Source organism: Camponotus vicinus, unplaced genomic scaffold (assembly GCF_025532165.1).
Source record: "Camponotus vicinus isolate PSW18456_S1 unplaced genomic scaffold, iyCamVici1.0 SCAF_10, whole genome shotgun sequence".
In the NCBI taxonomy this organism is placed as follows: Eukaryota; Metazoa; Arthropoda; class Insecta; order Hymenoptera; family Formicidae; genus Camponotus; species Camponotus vicinus.
The window spans coordinates 16,660,664-16,685,307 of record NW_028141946.1 but is presented as its reverse complement, the minus strand read 5'-3'; the positions used below and the strand labels follow the sequence as shown (position 1 = coordinate 16,685,307).

Sequence of the window (24,644 nt, the reverse complement as noted above, 5' to 3'; positions counted from 1 at the left end):
TGGCTGCAGAATAAAAAGTTTCTAAAAACTCAAAAAATTAATATCCCGCAGCCAATCAATGTGCTTAAAAAATTTGTCGTACGACAAACGTAATATCGGCCTAATAAGAGATAAATTTTTGGCCAAACTTCGATTTAAAAACTCGCTCCGAAGGATCGAAATCATCTGTCAAAAAGCGAAGAAAGAGACTTGCAATTACTTCGTATATTGAATAAATATAAAAGAATATTGAATGAAAAATATTGAGAAAAATATCGTGATTTACACAAATTTTTCGTCAACCGTATACACATGATTTCATTTCGAAAAGATGGAGAAAAAACAGGAGAGAGACAAAAAAGAACGCGGAAATTCCGCGGCGAATTAAGCGATCCGATATGATTGGATCATCGTGTGCCTTTCACTGCGATTGGTTCGTCTTACGTAAAGCACGATACCCGTATTACGTAGTGTACGTGTATGTGTGTGTTGGTAAATGTTCACATCTCGTACACACATACACACACACACACACACACACACACACCCCACACACACACACACACACACACACACACACACAGACGTCACTTTAGATTGACAGTATTTTCGCAAGCGCACTGCTGTCAACTTGTCAGTTTCATGTGAAATCGTGACAGGGTAAGAACGACGGATCTCTTCGACGTCTCTCCTTTCAACAGGTAAATCCAATCTCTCGGATACAAACGATATTGAAGTGACAGTACGTAAACGTTCACCACACATGTTATCTGAAACTTCTCGTTATGGAGAAAAAAAATTTGTGCTTCTGTCGAGCGTGAGAAATCTGCCAGATATTTATATTTTTTAAATTTGGGTCACATTTTATTTTAGATCCTATAACGTGTACTTGCTCGAGAGACGACAATATGCGTTGACACTCGACCAGAATTACACAATCTCTGTCTCTTTCTCTCTCTTTTTCTCTCTCTCTCTCTCTCTCTCACACTTGGCAAAATCGCGGTTCATGTTTATGCTACATATATGAAATGCAAAGTGGATAGGAATATGTATGCGTTTACGTACATGTATGTCTATTTTTATGCTTTGAGACAGATAACAAGTTATTTTTCTCACTTTCTATCGTAATTTCTAAGAGAAATTTAGTGTTCACGAAGATGATGTAATTTCAACAAGTGTTATACTAAATGAGGTAATAGTTGAATCATGCATGTAAATTAATGTAAGCAATACTACTTGTGGTTCAAGAGCAAATATTATCCACATGCCACATTGTTACAGATTGTAAAGATGGGATCGATAGGATAGGAGCATTTGAAATTTATACTAAACGCTGCCCAAGGGTGCAAAATTCTCAGTACTACAGTAATGTATGCACAAATACTAATAATCTGTAGAAGAAGATTTGGATTTAAATATTGGAAGATGTCCGTAATGAACATTTGTGCACAAGAGAAATAAACTGATAGATGAATGATAGTCAAATCAATTACTGTGAGAAATAAGTAGATTGTGTTTATGCATTGTATTTACATTCGTATCATTACTGAATATTATGTCGGGTACTGGACCAATCATATCGCAAAACATTGCTCGTCTACCAGAGAAGGAGCATGAATCGATTGTAGACTACTCTAGTATCAGAGGAAAGGTACATTGAGGTTCCATGCAAAATTTATGTATCCTTTGATATATTTTGATTGTACTTTATATAATATATATACATATATTATAAATTTTCTTTTTCAGAATGTCTTGGTCAGTCCATCCGAGGACCAATACGAGCTACTGTTAAGAAGATTGAAAGAAAGGATTCAGGATGGAGGCAGCGAGACAATTTTTGAAATTGGTATTGCTGAAGGTATCGATTTTTCAAAATGTTCAAAAGTAAAAAAGATGCAATATCTCGTGACGAATTAATTCTTATATTAATTAGAAATCTTTGAATCGATTGATTCTTAACGATTATGTAATGCATTTAGATGGAACTGAAAGTGGATTAAAGGAGGACGAGTATGAAGCATCAGTTGCCACTTTACAATCTCTTGCTGCAACATTGGAAGCAGACTGTGTACTTTTACGCCAGATTAAAGCAGATCACGGACTTACGGGACAATATCTAGTGAGAAGACGTCTGGATCGACAAGATTTCCTAGAGATTAGGTTTTTATTTAATAATTATCCTCTGAATCATCGTCGGTAATTTTGTAATTTTTATTGTAAGGCAAATTATTCAACTGTTTACAGAGTTGCTGTTGTTGGTAACGTGGATGCCGGTAAATCAACTTTATTGGGAGTGTTGACTCATGGTGAACTTGACAATGGACGAGGTCTGGCACGTCAAAAATTATTTCGTCATAAGCACGAGGCTGAAACAGGCCGGACCAGCTCAGTTGGAAATGACATACTCGGATTCGATAGCGTTGGTGAGTATTAGTTTTTTATTGCATGCTTTATTTTTCACCTCTTACTATTGTACCATTATATATTTGTAGGTAATGTAGTTAATAAACCTGAGCATGGATCGTTGGATTGGGTGAAAATATGTGAGAAATCTTCTAAAGTAATAACATTTATCGATCTTGCTGGCCATGAAAGATATTTGAAGACAACTGTTTTCGGAATGACGGGACACGCTCCAGACTTTGGTAAAAACACATTATATTGTTACTACAATTGCAAAGTATAATAAACATATCTTTCTCATCGGCCATGGCATTGTTTGCCATTAAAAGAGCTCGATGAATACATTATATAATCTTAATGCAAATATTATTTCAGGTATGTTAATGATTGGAGCGAACGCTGGTATTGTAGGAATGACTAAGGAGCACTTGGGCCTTGCCTTAGCGTTGTCTGTACCGGTATTCGTCGTCGTGACGAAAATCGACATGTGCCCACCGAATGTCCTGCAGGAAAATTTAAAGCTACTGATAAGGATTCTAAAGTCCCCTGGTTGTAGGAAAGTTCCGGTTACAGTTAAGACACCTGACGATGTAGTAGTTAGCGCTACGAATTTTGTCTCAGAACGGTAAATTTATCGTGTCTAATATACATATTAAGCTCTATGTAAAGAAAAATGATATAAGACTACAGCAATATTATAATACTCGCAGATTATGTCCAATTTTCCAAGTATCCAACGTGTCCGGCGAAAATTTAAGTCTTCTCAAGATGTTTCTCAACTTGCTGACTGCAAGGATTACTAGTCACGATGATGAACCTGCCGAGTTTCAAATCGACGACACATACTCTGTACCAGTATGTATTACATTACACACAAATGATATTTTTTTTATTACGTGTGAATTATAGATCTTATAATGACAAATTTCAGGGAGTCGGTACTGTAGTGTCTGGTACAACTTTGAAAGGTATTATAAGATTAAACGATACCTTGTTACTAGGACCTGATCCGTTGGGTCGATTCATACCTATAGCCGTCAAAAGTATCCATCGAAAGAGGATGCCGGTCCGCGAAGTCAGAGGCGGACAAACGGCTAGTTTCGCCCTGAAAAAGATCAAACGATCGCACATTCGTAAGGGCATGGTAATGGTCGCACCCGCGCTCAATCCACAGGCCTGTTGGGAATTTGAAGGCGAAATTTTGGTGTTACATCATCCTACAACAATCAGTTCACGCTATCAGGCAATGGGTAATTATTTCTTTAGTGATTATTATGCATTTTCTCGTCGTACATGTTAATGTACACTGAAAAAATTGTTACAGTACATTGTGGCAGCATAAGACAAACTGCTTCTATATTGTCCATGTCTCAGGATTGTTTGAGAACGGGCGATAAAGCCTTGGTACATTTTAGATTTATCAAACATCCGGAATATATAAAGCCTGGACAGAGAATGGTATTTAGAGAAGGTCGTACTAAAGCAGTAGGAAATGTAGTGAAACTTATACCGCATTCGAATAATACTACGCAAACATCAAGAATTAACAAACCGAACAAATCGCAAACTCGACAAAATACAAATATACAGGTATAATTTACCCAATATGGTAAAATTAAAATAGTCATTTCTCTCATCATATTTCATTTACTGTTTTTCTATAAATAATTGATTTTAACGAAAGAAGCAAAAGTATAAATAGATGTAATTTTGCATCTTAGGCGCTGGAAATAACCGAAGCTGACTCTATTATTGAAGAACAAACGGCCAAACAAGAAAATGTACCGCAAAAATCTGGTTTGAATCAAAATAAGAAAAGTAGAGGTCGAAGAGGAGGAAGATCTCATAATGCTATCAACAGTATTCAACCTTTAACAGAGCAAAACCCTCCTGCAAAAGTGTAAGAGCTATTCAATGTACAAAAAGAACAATGTATTATTAGTGCGCTCTTTCTACTATGTACAAGTTTCTCAAAGGATGATCCACGACATAAGTTACTTTATTTAAAATTTTTTTCTCTGAAAAGAAAAGAAAATATACTCTAGAAAATTATTTTACAGTTCATATAATAAATTTATTAGAATACAAACAATTTCACGCGTCTCAACTATATATTTTCAAAAATATTCTTTTAGCAATATAATAAAATATAAATCGCTATTTATAGATCGTATTATTTTTCTAAAAGGCACATGTGTATGTAAAATTAATATCAGGAAATACACATATTGCGTCATTTCTATAATAAAAGTATGTGCAGTATGTACATGGATCACAGATCTATACATTTGTATAAGTGAGTGCAAATACAATCTCTTTTTCAATGCCTTCAGAGTTTAATGATAAAATTTGACATATTGATATGTTGCGTTTCAGTATATACTTCTATCTATATTTATCTATATTGTATAAAAATTCATGTATATATATACATGTCATTTATATCGTTTATTCTTAAAGTACATCTTGCAAAAAAGAAGAATAAGAAACATATTATATTTCAAATGCTAAAACGAAAATTTCTTATTGCAATCACATTTATTTCTTAATAAATACTATTATCATTTACATGCTTCAGAATGAAGAAGGAAGAAAGAGACACACATTTCTTCTATATTATATTCAAACATAATTTCTACAAAATAATTGAGCACTTGTTTGTCGTCGACTTTACATATTGCTAAAATATTGTGATTCAAAATTCAGTAAAACTGAAGAAACAAAAATTTTGTTTCATTATTCAAGGAATTTTTACATGTTTTACTTTTCTAAAATAACAAATATTGTAGTCTTTGCTATATACAAGATCTAGTATAGGAACCACATATATAAGGTCTCGCAAAAATACATATAATCTACATGCATTATTTCGGTGGATTTTTCTTAAATTCATTCTTTGACTCTTCCAGTTGTTGCTTTAATTGCTGTGCAATATCTCGCAACTGTTTAACAAAGTCTCGCGGACTAGAAATAGTACGGGTTCCGTGAATCATACCTGTCCTAATTAGTACATACACTACAAATTGTGCACTTTGTCTAATTGGTTTGGATTCTGCCAATTTATTAATCAAATTTTCATTATTTAGGAAATAATGAAACAGAGCTCTCAAAAAACGCATTTTTGAGAGATATAAGATTGCTTTTCTATATATTTGCAAATAAATGTGCACATTTATATTTTTGGTATTTCAAATGTACACGTATTACGATATTTTAATAAAAGTTCACGCTTTAGTCTCAGTTGCTTGCGTAAAGTTTCCAGTTTTTGTAACTGTTCTTCTTTACTATATTCTATTCCAGGTAATCTCTTAATCTGTAAAGTATAACAAATATGCGATATTATGCAAAGCATTCTGATTATATAAAATACATTTGCTTATATGTACACAGAGATTTAACTCTTACTTGAGATCTTGCAGAATCTAATTTCTTCTGCAATTCTAGGATTTTGTGGCTGGTATCTTGCGACTCTTTCGCCTTTTGCGTAGTGTCATGTGGATCTTTTTCAACACTAGAAATTGTAACTAAATATTATTATTATGCCAATATACAAATAATATAAAATGTATAGCCAAATATATCTATCTGATTAATGATTCATATATACAGGGTGTCCCAGACCACCCGTACACCCCTTTTAAAATGAAAATAAATGGCTTTTATCAAAAATCGCGAACAATTTTTAAGTAAATCGGGTACGCTCTATCAAATGGTGATATTTTCAACTTTTGATTTCGACTGGAAATACGCCATCCGGATCGGAAGTTGAATTTTTTTAGGGGAACATGGTACTTTTTATTACAGATTCGAATTGTACGTGAAAAAAATAAGAAACTTTTATATCAAACGTTTTTTCTAAAAGGGCCTCTGTCAATCTTCATTATTTCATCACAGTTACTTTCAAGGTTAATTTTAAGATTGACAGAGGCACTTTTAGAAAAAACGTTTGATACAAAAGTCTTATTTTTTTCACGTACAATTCGAATCTGTAATAAAAAGTACCATGTTCCCCAAAAAAATTCAACTTCCGATCCGGATGGCGTATTTCCAGTCGGAATCAAAAGTTGAAGATATCACCATTTGATAGAGCGTACCCGATTTACTTAAAAATTGTTCGCGATTTTTGATAAGCCATTTATTTTCATTTTAAAAGGGGTGTACGGGTGGTCTGGGACACCCTGTATATATACAGGGTGAGTCACTTAAGATCGGCCACCCAAATAACTTCTACAATTTTAGTGATAGGAAAAAATGTTTGAAGTAAAAATTATTTATTATCGAGGGAGACATCATGTTATGGGGAACATTTTTTTCCAGGTGGAGGTACGTAGGAAATTTGAAGGTCAACTTAAAAATTTTAAATGGAAACCCTTATTTCTTATTACATATTCTTGTAGCTTATCTCAAGAGCTTTCCAACACTATAATTAAGTTATTTTTCATTAAATACTTTTCGAGTTATAAGACTCAAAGTAATTTCTTAATTTTATATAAATTATAAAATATTTCGTAAAATATTCATTTTTCGATGATCTTACTTCAATACTTTTATGCACAAAATAATGAGAGGAATCAATTGCTATAAAGAAAAGAGATAGTTGTTTCTAAGAAAAAATATGTAATTGTTAATTGCAAATTATATATTTTTTCTTAGAAACAATTCTATTAGTTCTATTAATTATATTATTGTTTACTAATTTGGTCAAACATCTTATAAATATCCTGCATCAATTTTTAATCATTTTACACATTTTTATCATTTTATATTTTTCTGCAGTTATAGATCACAAATATTTATACGCAATAGATGAATAGACATAAGTAACATAGAATAAATAAAAAAATCGATATGAGAAGTAACATAAATACATTCGCCCTTTTCCTTCTGAAACAGTGATTTATTTATAGCATTAGTGAGCTGCCATAATAGTGCTGCGCATTTTATGCTAAACTATTTTAATTAATTGTGTACAGACATTTATTTACCACAAACAGTATACGTGATGTTGATGCACGAGTCGAGTCAGAATAAAAAAAATAAAAAATACACTAAGATATATATTCGATATTTTAATTAAGAAGAGAAATCACTTAAAATTCTTTTTTAAAGACAATATTGGAAAGAAAGATTTTAATTCTAGTCAATTTGAGGTTATGCGCACAATTTATTCGCACAGTTTGCGAATTATGTGAAAATCGAAACAATGATTTTTCTCTCCTTTAAAAATACATACCTGCGAATGATCTCGTAGATCAGCGGCAGGATCTCTATGTCTAAATCGTCGACGGTAAATTGTGTTGTCCTCAGGGAGACATCCTCTGGCAGCTCCACCGTCTCCATTACGTCTTGTAATAACCGTGCTTAATTTATTGGGTCCGCGAGAACCGACCAATCACAATTAACGGTGCGCGATTCAGTTCAGTGAATGGCTATTTATTGGCACAACTTTTAGATTTTGGATAAATGTAAAGCCAAGTGTGTGCCAATTCATGTAGCGAATAAATCGCCGCGAATAGAGGTCACGTGATCATTCGCAGTTCGCTAGCGAATAAACGCTATTCGCTGGATTTTTTCAGCTTTTTATGAATATTCGCTGATGCAACATTTTGAAAATGGATTCAACACAAGTAAGTCATTGAATTTATAAAAAGAAATTATATTTATTGTATATAATTATATTTATAGAATTTTTATAAGGAATTGAATTTATAAGTACTTTGTATGTTTATCTATTTTATAAATGCCTTTCTTAATTTCTTTTTTTAGGATTAAGTCTTCTAATTGAGTTGCAGATATACGTATGTAATTATGAAATCTCAAGTCTTCTAAAACCAGCTTGGGTAGCACAGCATGAAAGAATCCATGCTCTTTTCTTGCTTGAAAAATGGGTGCTATCCAATATTTTTTATGAGAATATTTTCTTTTTTTCACATTTAAGAGTACAGCAACAAGGGCAGCAGCTCTCCTTTTCCGTATATTTTCTTCATAAAAATTATTTATTTGTACATAATTGAAAAAAAATTGTATTTGTTGATTATACCAACGCGTCCAGGTAGTAATTGAATTTTCTTCCATTTTAGAAAAATAAAAATTCAGCTCACTTCTTACTATTCGCTTATTCGCGACGAATAATTCGCTACTTCACGGAGAATTATTCGCTACTTGCTATATATCATTCGCAGCGAAAAATTCGCTGCATGAAAAGGCACCTTAAGAGTACGCACCAATCACGAACAGCTGTTCGAACTGACAGGCTATGCGGCGATTTCAACGCTACTGCGCATGCGTCGGAAGGACGTTAGCAGGTCACGTAGGATAGTGCAGGATAGAAGAATCGCTAATAAATATGACAATCCGTGGCACGGTTTGTGACAGTTCACTGTGATTTAAATATAAGTTTATGTGTTTTTAACAATCATTGCCGAATAAATATTTCTACAATTTGTGAATCCACAATTGCAAAATGGGATCGTTGACGAGCAGACAGAATGCTGGTGTCGAGGAAGTTGATATCACTTCGAATCACGCGTATAAATATCCCCCACGATCTGGTATTGAATTTTTAATTCTGGAAGATTTTACTTTGTTTTATTTTATTTATTTATTTTTTTTAATGAAGCTTGTAAACACGAGCGAATGACGTTTCGCTACATCGGAGCTGTTGACTTATTAATTCGAATTACTTCTGACAGGTTCCTATTTTGGTAGCCACTTCATAATGGGTGGCGAACGATTTGACACACCTCAGCCCGAAGCGTATCTATTTGGAGAAAATGCAGACTTGAATTTTTTGGGCAGTCGACCAACCCCCGTATGAACACCGTGCAATATAAAATTATTTTTTATATACTAGTGAACTCGTATACGAGCGATTTGTTTTAATATGGACATATATATTTGTGTGGTTATATTATTTTTTTTGTTTATTTCTCAATATTAATAGCAAAGGTAATTTTATTTTATTCTTGCTGTAGTTTCCATATCCCCCACCACAAGCAGGCGATCCTACAAAGACATTAAAGAGTTTAGTAAACATAAGGAAGGAATCTTTAAGACTGGTTCGTAATATGGATCAAACATCGACATCTTCGCAGTATCATAATGTTAAGCATTATGGAGATATTGACATTGACAAGAAACCTAGTCGGTTTAACATTGAATTTGTATTTGACTGCGATGTCAGATGTGCGATAACGATATATTACTTTTGTACAGAAGAGGTTTCAACAAAAGGAGTCGCGTATGTATATTTTATGCATAAGAGAGATTGCTGTGGAAGTCACTAGAATACATTTTCATAACAATGTTTTTATTATATCTAGTTACATACCACGAGATTCGTCTATGAATTCTGAAACTTATCATTATAAAAAAGGAGCAAACCAATTATTTTCACAAACATCGCACATATTTGATCCAACATTGTATACTGAAGAAGATCTGATATATAATGCAGATAGAGAAGTATTTACAACACTATATATTTTTTTATCCTTAAAATTAGTTTACTTTTTCCATATAAAAATAAAATACATTTTTTGAATTTAATAGATTATCCCAATAGCTATACATTGTGTGGCGGAAGAAGGATCAGACGATCCGAAACAATCTCACACGACCATAGCTGTTGTTGAAAAACATTCTGATGGCACATATGTCCTAAAAGCGCTCAAACAAAAAATTTATGTGGATGGCCTTTGTTATTTACTACAGGAGATTTATGGCATTGAGAACAAAAATACTGAGAACGCAAAGGTACGAGAATATATACAATAATATTTTAGAAATCGAAACATTTAGTTTCAAATAAAGTTTCAAAAAATTCATGTTAATTTTCATAAGATTTGATCTTGACAAAAATTTATAAAGTCATTAAATATTCCCTCATTTATTCTTGTATTTTCGTCTGGAATATAGGCTGTGATTAGATAAGATAATTAGACTGTAGGATAGGGTATAAGTGTACGAGATAGAGAGTGAATGAGGAAGCGAAGTATGTATGTATGAATGAAGTTAAGGAAATATTGTAAACCAAGTCCCACTTCTTGACTAATTGTAAAGTTGAAGTGAATAAAGTTTATATATATATATATATATATACAGGGTGGCCCATTTTAATACATCCAGTCGAATATCTCGAAAACCAAGCCCGGAAGAGAAAAATGTTTCAGACAAAAGTTGTTTGGTTTCGAGGGGGCCATAAGATGGTACCATTGGTTTGACCTTGAAGAGTCATTTGAAGGTCACGTGAAGGTCACTTCAATTTTTTAAAATGGAACACCCTATATATTTTTGCACATTCTTGTAGCTTATCTCGAGAGCTTTCCAAAACACTATAATTAAGTACCTTTTCGTTAAGTACTTTTTGAGTTATGAAATAATTTCTTAATTTTACATAAACCGTAAAATATCTTGTAAAATATTCATTTTTCGATTATCTTACCTTAATACTTTTATGTACAAAATAATGAGAGGAATCAATTGGTGTAAATAAAACACAGTTGTTTTTAAGAAAAAATATGGAATTGTTAATTGCAAATTACATATTTTTTCTTCAAAACAACTATGTGTTTTCTTTACACCAATTGATTCCTCTCATTATTTTGTACGTAAAATTATTAAGATAAGATAATCGAAAAATGAATATTTTACAAGATATTTTTTTTTTTTTTACGGTTTATGTAAAATTAAGAAATTATTTCAAGCCTCATAACTCAAAAAGTACTTAACGAAAAGGTACTTAATTATAGTGTTTTGGAAAGCTCTCGAGATAAGCTACAAGAATGTGCAAAATATATAGGGTGTTCCATTTAAAAAATTGAAGTGACTTTCACGTGACCTTCAAATGACTCTTCAAGGTCAAACCAATGGTATCATCTTATGGCCCCCTCGAAACCAAACAACTTTTGTCTGAAACATTTTTCTCTTCTGGGCTTGGTTTTCGAGATATTCGACTGGATGGATTAAAATGGGCCACCCTGTATATATATATATATATATATATATATATATATATATATATATATATATATATATTTATTCTTGTATTTTCTCACAGCAACAAGGTAGCGATGAGGATACCGAAGACAATGGATCTGAATGCGTCATTTGCATGAGTGATGTACGCGATACGTTAATTTTACCATGCAGACATTTGTGTTTATGCAATTCTTGTGCCGATTCCTTGAGATACCAAGCGAATAATTGTCCGATATGTCGCGCGCCATTTAGAGCGCTCTTACAAATTAAAGCTCTTCAAAAAGCGATTGGTACAATTATATCGAATCCACCATTGCCAGAGGTAAGAATATTCATATAATTAATACATTCGCTTTTTTTTCGATCGATGTATTAATTTGATTCAAGCATGTTTCTTTTTGTTTATTATTGACGTTAAAAATTGTTTAACATATCTTGAAATTATTATTCCAGGGAAGCTGTGAGAATATTCCATCTGGTTACGAAGCAGTATCTCTGATAGAAGCTTTAAATGGACCTTATATTCCACGGACTGCTATTATCGCACCAGAATCCCCGGATACACCCGATACAGATACGGCGAGCGCTATTCAAGCCGCAGAAACCTTAAACCGGTAAATATCTCATTTAATATTTTTATTCTTTTTATAATAAACAAGTATATCTCAACAAGACACTTGGAAAACATGTTCATTTCAGCTCGGCTGAACGTACTCCCGTGTCGAAACATGTATCCGCTAAAGAAGACACGTCAGCCAGATCCAGCGGTACTACTTGTCCGACTCCTGAATTCCGGATGTCCGTATTATTAGCCAGAGATGAACACTCTGGTTCTCAAAAGGAACTGCATAATAGATCTCCAGCTGTGCGAACCAAATCAGTTCATTCGCGCGACAAATCTGGCTTAAGAGCACGCGACACATTAAGATTAGTCAATGAGAAACAACCAGTTTCTTTATATGAGGTATGCTATTTTTGTTCATTTTTAACAAAAGGCACATTAAGTCTACACTTAAATGTATTGAATGTTATTATTGCTTCTTCCACGATGCTGACTTCTTGTAAATAGTTCTCAAATTTTGATTTGGATAAATCCGCTTCAGAAGTTCCTTTTAAAATTATAATCTTAAAAAGGAAAAAATTAATCAGCACTATATTGGGCTTTAGCTCTCATATATAAATTTCAAATTGCTTTATATATATTTGTATTTGTAAAGGGCCAGGGACAAGATGAAGACAGTGAAGCAGAGAAATTGTCGCCATTATTAGATGCAGCTACAAGTACTGAAGCTTTAGATGTACATTCCCATAGAATATGCGATATTGATATTGATGACGAAATTCAAAACACAGAAAATGAAAATGACGCGGATATTACATGTCATTCGCATTAAAAAATGACAGAAGATATATTTTTGGATACAGTATTCATTCTTGTTAAATATTGTCTATATAATGTTTTATTTTTTTTGTAAAAAAAATGCAGATTAGTTATTTATTCAAAAACTTTAAAACTATTTATCGCGATCAAATCGAATCTTTTTCAAGATTTTTTAAATATAATCTATTATATAGTTACATTGTGATTAATCCATACAGAATTTTAATATAGATCTTTTATTATTTTGTATATTTAACTAGATATTGTAGGAAAATAGGATGCAATATATTGTATTTCTTATGAATTTTATGCTCTTAAATTGTTAGATTTTAAAGCAATATGTATACTTATACAAGTGTATACTTTGAAATTATAAAGACTGTATTTGTAAAAAAGAAATAACACCATTTTTTTTAAATAATAAATTGTAGTTAATAAATTAATTCGTGTAAAAATTTATCTTGAATCGTGAGGAAATGCTTGTTTTGATTTAAAAAAAAAATGTAATTTAATAAAATAGTATATAACATATGAGATAGAGTATAAGAGCATTTTGATAGATCAATTTCTAATAGTGATATAATAAATGTATATAGTCTATATATATGACTGTCATCAAATCTTTATTCCAAATACAGCTTTAAAAAACTTTACTGAATCTATTCTTTTTTTTCTATAATTAGATTAATTTTTCTATAATTATTAATTATTAGTATAATTATTGGATAAATTAGATTAATTGTATAATTATTTCTTGTTTATAATACTATTTTTGCAATTTGTATCGAGATAAACTAGTAATAAAAAATTTTTTACACAAGAATCTGCATAGAAATTAATACTAACCTGAATTTTCAGGAAAATGAAAAATTTTAAATGCCATATCCTGTCTTAGATTGTTCTTAGGTTTAGTAAATAAACATTCGACTTGCTTTTCAAAAATTTTATTCAATTCCATGTTAAAAATGTCCCGTATCTATTTAAGCAGCAGCAAGTACCTTCCTAAACTTCTTCCATTCGTCAAGTGGTCCATGTTCGGGTAGATATTTAACATTGCAACCATCTGGGGCAAGATAGCCTGCCGCTTTCAGTTCCTCGTATTCGGAACGATCGTATTTCGTGAAACCCCACTTCTTCGATACATAAATCTTCTGGCGCCCGGGGAACTTGAACTTAGCACGTCGCAGAGCTTCAATAACAGCCGCCTTATGGCGATCAGAGGAGCGCACACTCATAATCGGTTGACCAATGTGTACTCTCGCTACAGTACCCTGAGGCTTGCCAAAGGCTCCTCTCATTCCAGTCTGAAGCCTATGCAAAGAACATTATCCCAAATTATAGTACTTTGTCAATAATAATGCATGTCAAACTAAAAAATGAGTCAAATTTATATCAATAATTGAAAAAACGATACATTTAAAAAGAATAAATTCTTTGTTAATGTTAGTTACATACCTATCAGCTCCAGCACATGATAACATTTTATTGATACGAATAACATGGAAAGGATGGAGTCTCATACGAATATGGAACTGATCTTTGCCAGCATTCTTCACCATGTACTTGTTAGCACAGATACGTCCGGCTTCCAAAGCCTCAGAACTGAGCTGCTCATATTCATCTGACACCAGATGCACACATAATGGAAAATCTTCCACCGATGCTTTTTTCTTACCAAGGTCGAAGATACGGATCTTTGGGTCCGGTACACCACGACAGAATCTGGATTTCGGGTACGGTTTATTTTTACAGTACCGATAACTGAAAAGAAATCTTTGTAATATACGCTAGACAGTGTTACATTGTGTTTATCATTGCAATATTATGCAATATAATGCAATTGTAAATTTTAATCAGAGAAGGATCTGTACATTAATTCCATACATATGGAGAATAATACATGTATTTTTGTCATTTTACAAAAAAATAAGTTTCATAATATGAAAAGAAAATGTTATAAAACTTGTACAGTTGCTGAAGACAAGAAAAATTGAAGATTTCATTATACATACCACCTCGCTGGTCGGCGCCCCATTTTAACCTACAATTTAAATAGAATCTAAATCAGAAATGCTAAAATGACATCAATTAACGCAATCAGAATACATTGAAAAAATGCAATACGCAAAAAAGTATTCAGTGCATATTGCGATGCTGAGAAATAACAATGGATGAAGAAAAGCGATCTCACCGATTCCAAATGAGGCTAACCCAAACGAGAAAAGGGAAATGCTCGTTTCAACGAGCGTGAATTTCCGCAGTCAGCGATGAGAAGTTGGCCGCAAAAACAGGATAACCAACTCTCGATCACAAAAATTCTATTCCAAAAAATAAATCTAGGTTTTTTTTTGATCGGTCTAAAGTTGGCAATCTTGATTACCTGTCAACGAGTAGCGCGTATTTCGAAATTAAAAATTAAATCACGTTTTTCGATTGTAATGAATATTGGAATTATCGATTGCGTTAAAATTAAAACACATTTTCTTACATAATGCATATTTCGATAAAATTATGCTATTAAAAATTTTTTTGTTTCTTAACAAATTTGCTTAATAAAAGAACAGATTCATCGTTGTGTAAAAAGATATCATGCATATACTACTGAATTAATATTAATATTACATTTATATATATATATATATATATATATATGTATATATATTAATATTTATCTACATGATTGTACATATATTTATAATGCATTATTAAAGTATAATACATTTCTTTTTAATGTACTTACAAAATAGATATTTTATATATATAACATGCTGTGATATATTTTACAGAAAATTCTAAATCTCTTTACTTTATAAAGAATTATATCCCATAATAATTATATATATTATATATATTTAATTGCAACAAAACAATTAAAGAAATGTTTAATGAAAAGTTTAGAGTATGTTATGGGAAGACAATATAAAATATAGTCACCCTTTTATAGTCATTAAAAGTGCACACTAAATAAATCTCATTTTTTACTCAACTCGTAAATTTGACAAGATATGTACAGAGTTTCTTTTTCGCACTATATATTCTAATCTATATAAAATTCAATAGTTTCATTATTTATATGAAACTTACACCCATTCTTACTTTAAGAAAGATACACTGTACAAAAAATATAATACAAGTCTATTATTTAAAAGACTCTAAATATACCTTATATTTGTTCTTTCAAATCTTTGCAGATCATTTGGAAAAAAATTCTTACTAATCGTATGTTGTGTATGTGTGTTAATGTTTGCGAAGGTGTTTGGAAATTCTAATCTTCTTATAATTCTATTCACTATATTGTCATGTAAACAATTAAATTAACAACCATCATATATATATATATATAAATATTGAATTTACATGAAAAATCAAAATTGCACATTTTTATTCTTCTTAATGTGACAAGAAATATATTCATTCTGTATATCCGAAAGAGAACTCATCTGTATAAAGAAAAAAAAAATGTTTTAACCAATAAAAATAGCACAAAAAATAATTAATTATTTGAAATGGTTGTACAAAAATGTTTTTAAAAACGATATGTCTTGACAGAAGGTAACATGTGTTGATTTGGCAGCCATATGTAAGCAGTCATCCTTAATTACAATTGCAACACAACAGAAAAAGAGTTGTTCAAATTTCTGCCATGCTTTTGACTGCTTTATAAATTATCATGAGGTAGCTCAAGACTAACAGGTCAAAGATATACTACATTATAGATACTACATTAATAAGACTGACAGAACAAAATCGATTTTTAAACGAAAAAGAAATTTTAAACATATATATACTTTTTATTTGTACTCATCAGAGTACATAAAGGTTATTTAAAGTATAAAAAGAAAACGTGATGGATACTGAAACATAATGTACAAGGTAAAAAATACGTTGACGCGTTATTAAAATATCAATTGTAATATAATGTAACAATTTGGAACATATGACATGTACATACACTGAAAAGAGAGAGAAAGAGAGACAAGGAATGATTCCGAATTACACTAAAAATAGTATTTCCATATCCGATGATGACTCTAAAAAATCGCGATAATATATACCTATGTACTGCCGTCGTTAATTATACATATGCTTTCCATTTTGCCTTTTTGAGCGACGTACTCTTTACTATTTACATCTTTAACGGATATCTCTATTCGCGCTGCTAAATCGTACGTCCCTGTGCTGGGCAATACGGCGTGTAACTTTGCGACGTTACTTGCACACGCTTCAACGTTAGAATAAATTGACGAATGCCCAGCGTACTTGTAATACGTTGAAGCTTGTGGCGAATACAGTTGGGCCTTAATATTTGGAAGATGAGTTTCACTATAAAAAAAAATACATTTAGATATATAATTAAAAGTTCATATATGGCAATGTTATATTAACAGGGTGCGCAAAAAATATCGGACCGAAAAAACATAGTTGTTATCAAGAAAAAATATGTAATTGTTAATTGCAAATTACATATTTTTTCTTAGAAACAATTATGTGTTTTCTTTACACCAATTGATTTCTCACATTATTTTGTACATAAAAGTATTAAGGTAAGATAATTAAAAAATTAATATTTTACTAGATATTTTATGGTTTATGTAAAATTAAGAAATTATTTCAAGCCTCATGACTCGAAAAGTACTCAATGAAAAATAACTTAATTACAGTGCTTTGGAAAGCTCTCGAGATAAGCTATAAGAATATTGAATAAAAATTGGAGATTTCCATTTAAAATTATAAAGTTGACCTTGAGAGCTCCTCCATAATTACCCCCAAGGTCAAATAAGTTTTGCTATTTGATGCATTTGTTGAAACCCAACAACTTTTGTATAAAATATTTTTTTCTAAAATGTCTCGTTTTCAAGATATTTTAGAAAAAAGTGTTCGATTCCGTATTTTTTACGCATCCTGTATAGTTAAAAGAGGTACAGAGAGTGACACATTGAGATTCTTACCTGCTAGTGCCTATCGTACTTATTTTAACATCGAGTCGCATCTCTGAGTGATTCTGTACATATATCATTACAGGAACAATGCACAATCGACTTCGCTGAAAACTGTGCGTAATCTGTCTTTGATGACTTAGAGAGTAAGAGATTAGACTTTTCAAGCATTCCGCTTCCCATACGGGGTCTTTAACAGGAGCGGTTATCATATTCGGTACATTTCGATCCGGTCCAAAGACCTTTAAGCGTGCACCAAATTCATTACGTTCGGTACGCGGTTCCCTCGGGTGTTTGTACGTCTTGTTCAAATGTTCAAGCTCGAGGTGATGTTGCCCGAGCGCCATCCGGGTAACCACACCACTCTCCGTCACATTGGCACACCACTTGACGATTAACGTAGAATTCAATACCATGATATCTGATACAGAATTGTGCTCGACATTTTGCTGCGGTTGAAATTGCTGTACATCGCTCGCATTTTCATTTACATCCAACGATTGGATATCACGTCTCTGTACAAAATTGACAAACGGATAATCGTCGACCGATGTCGCGTCGGCTTCATCGTCACGGATTAAGGACACGTCGGAAATCATCGATTCGCCGTCAGTCTTCTTCTTCAACTTTAACATCAAATGGAATACTTCTTGAGGTTGCACCTTTATACTTGGCGGTAGAACGGAAGAATGAAACGCGGACCATGCAGCGCTGTGAAGTGACACTTTGGACAGCATAATCTCATTTATGGATGGATCGTGTACTTGATTGGTATTCTTAACGGACATTATTAGATTTAACGTCGGCGAGTCGTCCTTGAACAATCCACTTCTAGCGGCGATCGCGGTGATTTGTATCGAATCTAACACGGTCAATTGCCAAGTGTGTCGGCACAACCGATGTTTCAACGTGGTTTTCGATTCTACGCTCTCGTAATAAAAGAGTAAATCTAATCTATGAGTGCCCTTTTCGTATGGGGCTTGTACCCAAAGTGGCATTTTATAAATTTCGCCTACGTTTAATGCACCATTCATGGAGGCTGGTAATGCTACCTTTGTGACTGATCTACTACTCTTCTTTATCGTCGAATCTGCAAGCATTTGATCATTATTATACGGAATAGAGAAAATATAAAACTTATATTCTCTTTCATCTGCAGAACAATGTGTCCTAATAAAGGTCCGTACCTTCGTTCCTATTGATTTCCGAATCTTCTAACGTGAAGAGCTTGGCATCAGTAGATGCGATATATATATTTGTCAATGGCGCGTTGCCTATATTTTTTAACGTGACTTCCACCTTTTGTACCTCACCACACAACATTTCTGGTGACAGCTTGGTGAAGAATATCTGCAAAAGAGAAGTATAAATATCAATGTGCGCATGAATAACATTATTTTCATGAAAATTCATACCTGCATAAATGGCGCTTTTTCTATCACATTCATTTCCAGTCGATAATCCTTTCCATACAAGCTCGTATTTGGTTTATCCTTGATATTTTTTAATTTCGGTGGTGTAATCTCAAACAATCTTTTACCGGCGATAACTACAGCCGAATTCGTAACCGGTGAGTCACTTATCCCCTGTACCGAATTGGACAGTTTATAACTTATACCTAAGACCCTCAATTCTCCTACTCGCTTGGGTACAAGAGACAGTACGATATTCTGCTTGCACGTCGGTTGTAAGAGAATCGCGTCTATGATACTCAAGACGACCGGATTTGAATCGTCGCTCGTTTCTATCTCATTCGTAATAGTGTCATTATTACAAGTGAACGACCACAGTAAGGTCACATCTGACAATGGTAGCGGAACGTGCAACGGATTATACAGTTCGATAGAGTAATGCACTGGCTCGTCTAGAACTGCGGTCGGTTTTGTAGCATTATTACTCATTCTAGAATACAGCGCAACTGTTGGCTTAAATATCATAGGTGGAGATCCCTGCGTCTCGGTTATTAACAACTCCTCCATTTTCGACCATTTCGTGTCGTCCGTCTCCTCGGTATTAAACGTAACGTGGCTTGCCGGAATATTGCTTTCACTTTGCCTACTCAAGGGGCCGTATAATACTTTAATATTGTTGCTATCTATCAACGGCAAAGGTAAAATAGGAAATCCTTTACTAGTGCCATTTTCCTGAAACAATAACTGTACAATGGACATGAATGAAGATTGTCCAATACTGATATTTCTTTTTTATGTGATAATGATCCGTGTATACTCACGTTACGAGTGTGTAAGAATTCTCGTAAAAACGTGGCTTGTTGCACAGCATGTTGTTTACTAGAAGCATTAAGTAACTTTTCAAACGCCTTCACAGCCTCGGAAACTTGTTTCAGGGACGCAGCCTGCCTGCCGATTGTAAAATGGATGTGATCCTCGGCCAAAGACCAACCTCTTTCGTAATATACCTAGTGTAGTATACGTTACTTGTGAAATAGTTCGGCGATTTGCGATAAAGCGCGGCGTTTGATTTAATGGACATTGTGTGTCTACCTGATACGCCTGTTGATAACATCTCAGGGAGTGTTTTCTTTGCCCGGCCTTCGAAAATCTGTGTCCAGCCAGAACCGCATGGAAGGCGTATTTACGCATCATTTTCGGGCCGATGAAGCAATAAGCGGCTTGCTCAAGTAGCAAGGCCGAACGTAGATCCGAATCCTCGCTTGTCATTCGTATAAGTTGTTTCGCGGCTTCTCCGTACAACCCCCGACCCTTTAAACACTCGGCGCTAAGCAGCGTCGCTCTTGTCGCAAACTGAGGCATCTTACAGCTATTCGTATAAGTTAATATCGCGTCGTCCATATACTCGATAGTCTTTCTATTTGTTTCGCCTTGCATGAAGGCGCTTAGAGCAGCCATTTCTAGAGCTCCTGCGTAATACACCCAAGCTTGATCGGCTGCGAAATCGCGCTTTGCGCTGTGATACGCTTGATAAGCGAGAGAATAGTGACCAAACATGAAACATAAATCACCTAAGCGTCGTAATTGCAATTCCGGAGATTCTGCTGTATAACTGAAATGTGAATAAATACGATTTTAGAATTAAATTTTTAGAGCTAATCGTATCGTGTTAATTTATTAATTTGATTCTAAGATGAAATTATTGAATAAAAAGGAGATGTCTTTTTCTCTTCAAATAAAATATAAAAGATAATAAAAAAACAATTTTTTTTTCTTACATTACAGCACTTGAAGGGGCCGAACCTGGCACACCAGGCTTATTTGTACCAAACCACCGTCTTGTAGCACTAAATAGTGATCTACTGACTCCCTTCTTGTTCGAAATCACATCGTTCAATAGGCCAATCTGTTTTTCTACATAAGGCAACAAGCTTCGCAGGCAGAATTCGGTAATTAACGTCCGTAGTCTTTCCAAATCTTGAGTGGAAAGACGAGCACCGTGTTGAGCAACCACGTAATTCGGAGAATCCGCCCAGACATTTGTATTTATTGGTGAGTTAGTAGTAACAGATTGACTCTTGATATTAGTTGCGGAAATAAAATTTTGCAATTTGTCATCGTTTGGACTGAGTGGATGAATTGTAACCGGGACTGCTTCTTGTCCAACTTCTAGTTGTGCATTCGTCGATTCGGATAACTCGGGAGAAAAATTAATTGTATCAATTCCGGAGATTAGTTGCGTCAAATCCGAAGATGGCAATGCAATGGAATTGTGTGGCATTAGCGGTGTCCCAGCTTGACTTGTTCTGTAGCAAAGAACATAAATATATTTAGATTATAAGAATTTAAAGTTTTTGTGCTAATGTACTATTTAAAACAATTATAAGCAATTTTAACAAAAATAAGAACATACTTATCAGACTCTGTAGTGAGCTCGCTTGGCATGGCTGATACTCCACCTGTATCCGCAGGTGTACGAGGCGAGCTATTTTGTTCACTGTTACCAGACAATTCTGAATGTTTTGTCAAAAACTGACTCCATGGATCAGGCAAGTGCGTATTGTCGTCGGAAAGACCTGGCGGTCTCGAATTCATTTGTAATAGAAAACAATTGTTAGCACCATAAATAGTCTTCATCTCTGTAAAAACTATTTCTGCTCTGAAAAATATATATACATGTACATATTTCTTTTTGTCTAATGAAAAAGCTATTAATTATTTTTTAATTGAGAATTTTGAAAATATCAAAGACAAAAATAATTTATTAAAAATGAATTTACAAAAGAAGAAAAGACATATACACTTACTTATTTCTGTCATCCTGAATAGCATCATGAACCAAGATGTAATACCTAAGAGCGTTATTATTGAACCACTTAGGTAATTTTCCCGACATATTTTGATGCAACTGCGCTCCCATACTCTGAATTTTTTCTAATGGACTGTCCTCCGTTGTAGAAACAACTATCATACACGCGAGCAAGTGCTTTGTAAACTCATGATCCGATGGAAACTGGACGCTCAGAAACGTCTCTCTCCACGCTTCAAACCATGGTACAGAAATGGGAACGTCTAATTCAGTGAAGCCAATGCGAACCGTGGTTGTGCGTTCGCACAAAGTAGAACTGACCGCTTCGTTCAACATCTTCTTGGCAAGACTCGGTTCCGGTGGACGCGCATTGATATCTTGTATGGAAAGCCGAAGATTCCTAATCGTCACAGTGTTCCCTTGAGGATCTTTAAAATGACCTGTGAAAGTATACGCAATTTTTAATATAAATTTTATATAAGTTAGAGAATATCATATTCTAAATTTTGAGAAGATACACAGATGACAGATGACAGATACACAGTTAATGTGAAAATATCAGTTCAAGAAATCAGAAATTTCTCAAGAAACGTAGAAGTATCTTCAGCAAATTAGTATATGATGCAGGTATGACTTACCTTCGGTATTTAATTTGCAAAAGGGTTGAAGCAACTCGACGAACGACAGATTATTTTTTTGGCAGGCGGCATCGGCCGCGGTGGAGCAGACTACGGCGATCTGCGGGGAGAAAGCATTGCCGATGAACTCCCGGGGGGTTAACTTACACTGTGCCATGATCCCGTTTTACGCGCGGACCGTCAAAACATAACCCGTGGCGTAGCCGTCCACGTCTCTCGCGGCACCGAACGCGCTCTCGTGACGACCGTCGTGATCCGCGTTCCGCATCTCACGATCACATCTTATTCCTGCCGCGTTATCTCGCGAGTCGACGACGACGACGACGACTGAAAGGAACCAGTACGCATACCCCGGGCAGCCGCGGCGCGATAAACATGTCCACCGAACAGCTGTTTTCTAAATATCCGCCCCTCCCCTTGGAAAACTCGATAAGCGAGAATGAGAATCATTGGCCGCATTCAGCAGACTCAACAGTTGGGCAACATTACTAGATTTACCGATGTAATTCGACGTTGATTGGTCAGATCTGAAAGTAGAAACCAATTATGTTCGATTGTTACTTAGTAGTAGATTCCGCTGAATGCGGCCATTGGCTGCGTTCAGCAGAAAAAGCTGCTTTGCAAATGTTGTAAAATTCGTGAGCCTGATTGGTGTATGCTCTTAATTTTGACTGAATCTAAAAGCATACACCAATCAGATTCACGAATTTTACAACAGTTGCAAAGCAACTTTTCCTGCTAAACGCAGCCATTGGGTGCATCCAGAAGCACAACCGCTCACTGAGCGGCTAAGTAGCACTCGACTGTGATTGGTGAATTCAAAGATAGAAACCAATCACATTCAATGGGTGCATCCAGAAGCACAACCGCTCACTGAGCGGCTAAGGCCCAGTTCCACAATCCAGTTAACCCGAGTTTAAGTGGCGAATGGACCAATCAGGACCCAGTTTAACATATTAAACTCGGGTTAACTCGAGTTGTGGAACTGGGTCTAAGGCCTAGTTCCACAATCCAGTTAACCCGAGTTTAAGTGGCGAATGGATCAATCAGGACCCAGTTTAACGTATTAAACTCGGGTTAACTCGAATTGTGAAACCGGTCCTAAGTAGCACTCGAATGTGATTGGTGAATTCAAAGATAGAAACCAATTACATTCAATTGCTACTTAGCCGCTCAGTGAGCGATTGTGCTTCTGGATGCACCCATTTGCTACTTAGCCGCTCACTGAGCGGCTAATGCCCGATTTCACCAACCGCGTTTAACTTTAACTTAGTTTAACTCACTCTTTGTCTCTTTCTAAAGGAAGAGTTAGAAGAAGATAAAGAGTGAGTTAAACTAAGGGTGCTTTCCATTTAGCGACACAAGTCGACACAAGCATTATTCTATCTTTTTTCAGTGAATAACACAAACAAAGATAGAATGACACTTGTGTCGATTTGTGTCGCTAAATGGAAAGCACCCTAAGATTAAAGATAAACGCGGTTGGTGAAATCGGGCATAAGTAGCACTCGAATGTGATTGGTCAATTCAAACATAGAAACCAATCACATTCAATGGGTGCATCCAGAAGCACAGCCGCTCACTGAGCGGCTAAGGCCCAGTTCCACAATCCAGTTAACTCGAGTTTAAGTGGCGAATGGACCAATCAGGATCCAGTTTAACGTATTAAACTCGGATTAACTCGAGTTGTGGAACTGGGCCTAAGTAGCAATCGAATGTGATTGGTCAATTCAAACATAGAAACCAATCACATTCAATTGCTACTTAGCCGCTCAGTGAGCGGTTTTGCTTCTGGATGCACCCAATGGCCGCATTCAGCAGACTCAACAGTTGGGCAACATTACTAGATTTTCCGATGTAATTCGACGTTGATTGGTCGGACCTGAAAGTAGAAACCAATCATGGGCCTGTTCTTTTTAGCTGCACTGCTGCACTAGTGCAATTAGTTAGAGTGAAAGAAAGTATGTTTGTCTCTATCTAACTTATTGCACTCGTGTAGCAGTGCAGCTAAAAAGAACAGACCCCATGTTCGATTGCTACTTAGCGGTTGAGTCTGCTGAATGCGGCCAATGCCTGCGTTCAGCAGGAAAAGCTGCTTTGCAA

At 34.5% G+C, this 24,644-nt stretch overlaps 5 protein-coding genes across 8 annotated transcripts; 2 read left to right on the top strand and 3 right to left on the bottom strand.

Annotated features, from left to right (window-relative positions):
- Window positions 1–521: 521 nt before the first annotated feature.
- Window positions 522–4,713, top strand: Gtpbp1 (GTP-binding protein 1). 2 transcript variants are annotated; one of them, XM_083080248.1, is made up of 12 exons: window positions 522–680; window positions 1,116–1,171; window positions 1,261–1,630; window positions 1,729–1,840; window positions 1,962–2,142; window positions 2,227–2,405; window positions 2,475–2,627; window positions 2,761–3,010; window positions 3,096–3,240; window positions 3,317–3,635; window positions 3,710–3,975; window positions 4,107–4,713. In XM_083080248.1, the coding sequence occupies exons 3-12, from the start codon at window positions 1,535–1,537 to the stop codon at window positions 4,287–4,289; spliced, it is 1,884 nt and encodes a 627-aa protein (XP_082936374.1). In that variant the 5' UTR covers window positions 522–680; window positions 1,116–1,171; window positions 1,261–1,534; the 3' UTR covers window positions 4,290–4,713. The 2 variants fall into 2 exon arrangements, with proteins under 2 accessions (XP_082936374.1, XP_082936373.1); XM_083080247.1 differs by lacking the exon at window positions 1,116–1,171.
- Window positions 4,714–5,424: 711 nt separating this feature from the next.
- On the bottom strand, window positions 5,425–7,852 carry Med9 (mediator complex subunit 9). Its single transcript, XM_083080260.1, has 3 exons — window positions 7,619–7,852; window positions 5,791–5,896; window positions 5,425–5,698 (listed from the first exon to the last, which is right to left on the bottom strand). The coding sequence occupies exons 1-3, from the start codon at window positions 7,723–7,725 to the stop codon at window positions 5,558–5,560; spliced, it is 354 nt and encodes a 117-aa protein (XP_082936386.1). The 5' UTR covers window positions 7,726–7,852; the 3' UTR covers window positions 5,425–5,557.
- An 822-nt stretch (window positions 7,853–8,674) lies between these two features.
- Mrgn1 (Mahogunin ring finger 1) lies at window positions 8,675–13,376 on the top strand. The gene is made up of 9 exons (XM_083080249.1): window positions 8,675–8,936; window positions 9,078–9,196; window positions 9,360–9,625; window positions 9,708–9,849; window positions 9,937–10,140; window positions 11,444–11,686; window positions 11,818–11,978; window positions 12,064–12,328; window positions 12,582–13,376. Exons 1-9 carry the CDS (start codon window positions 8,849–8,851, stop codon window positions 12,756–12,758), a joined length of 1,665 nt encoding a protein of 554 aa, XP_082936375.1. The 5' UTR covers window positions 8,675–8,848; the 3' UTR covers window positions 12,759–13,376.
- A 297-nt stretch (window positions 13,377–13,673) lies between these two features.
- Rpl10 (ribosomal protein L10) lies at window positions 13,674–15,057 on the bottom strand. Of its 2 annotated transcripts, none has more exons than XM_083080258.1 (4): window positions 14,937–15,057; window positions 14,758–14,786; window positions 14,201–14,506; window positions 13,674–14,056 (listed from the first exon to the last, which is right to left on the bottom strand). In XM_083080258.1, the coding sequence occupies exons 2-4, from the start codon at window positions 14,778–14,780 to the stop codon at window positions 13,726–13,728; spliced, it is 660 nt and encodes a 219-aa protein (XP_082936384.1). In that variant the 5' UTR covers window positions 14,781–14,786; window positions 14,937–15,057; the 3' UTR covers window positions 13,674–13,725. The 2 variants fall into 2 exon arrangements, with proteins under 2 accessions (XP_082936384.1, XP_082936385.1); XM_083080259.1 differs by lacking the exon at window positions 14,937–15,057 and adding an exon at window positions 14,870–14,892.
- Window positions 15,058–16,638: 1,581 nt separating this feature from the next.
- Window positions 16,639–22,942, bottom strand: L(3)76bdm (trafficking protein particle complex subunit 8 homolog l(3)76BDm). Of its 2 annotated transcripts, none has more exons than XM_083080241.1 (10): window positions 22,542–22,942; window positions 21,902–22,343; window positions 21,508–21,753; window positions 20,873–21,400; window positions 20,187–20,706; window positions 19,916–20,101; window positions 19,098–19,838; window positions 18,870–19,032; window positions 17,695–18,772; window positions 16,639–17,068 (listed from the first exon to the last, which is right to left on the bottom strand). In XM_083080241.1, the coding sequence occupies exons 1-10, from the start codon at window positions 22,696–22,698 to the stop codon at window positions 16,801–16,803; spliced, it is 4,329 nt and encodes a 1,442-aa protein (XP_082936367.1). In that variant the 5' UTR covers window positions 22,699–22,942; the 3' UTR covers window positions 16,639–16,800. The 2 variants fall into 2 exon arrangements, with proteins under 2 accessions (XP_082936367.1, XP_082936368.1); XM_083080242.1 differs by having other exon boundaries at window positions 19,098–19,826.
- Window positions 22,943–24,644: the final 1,702 nt, after the last annotated feature.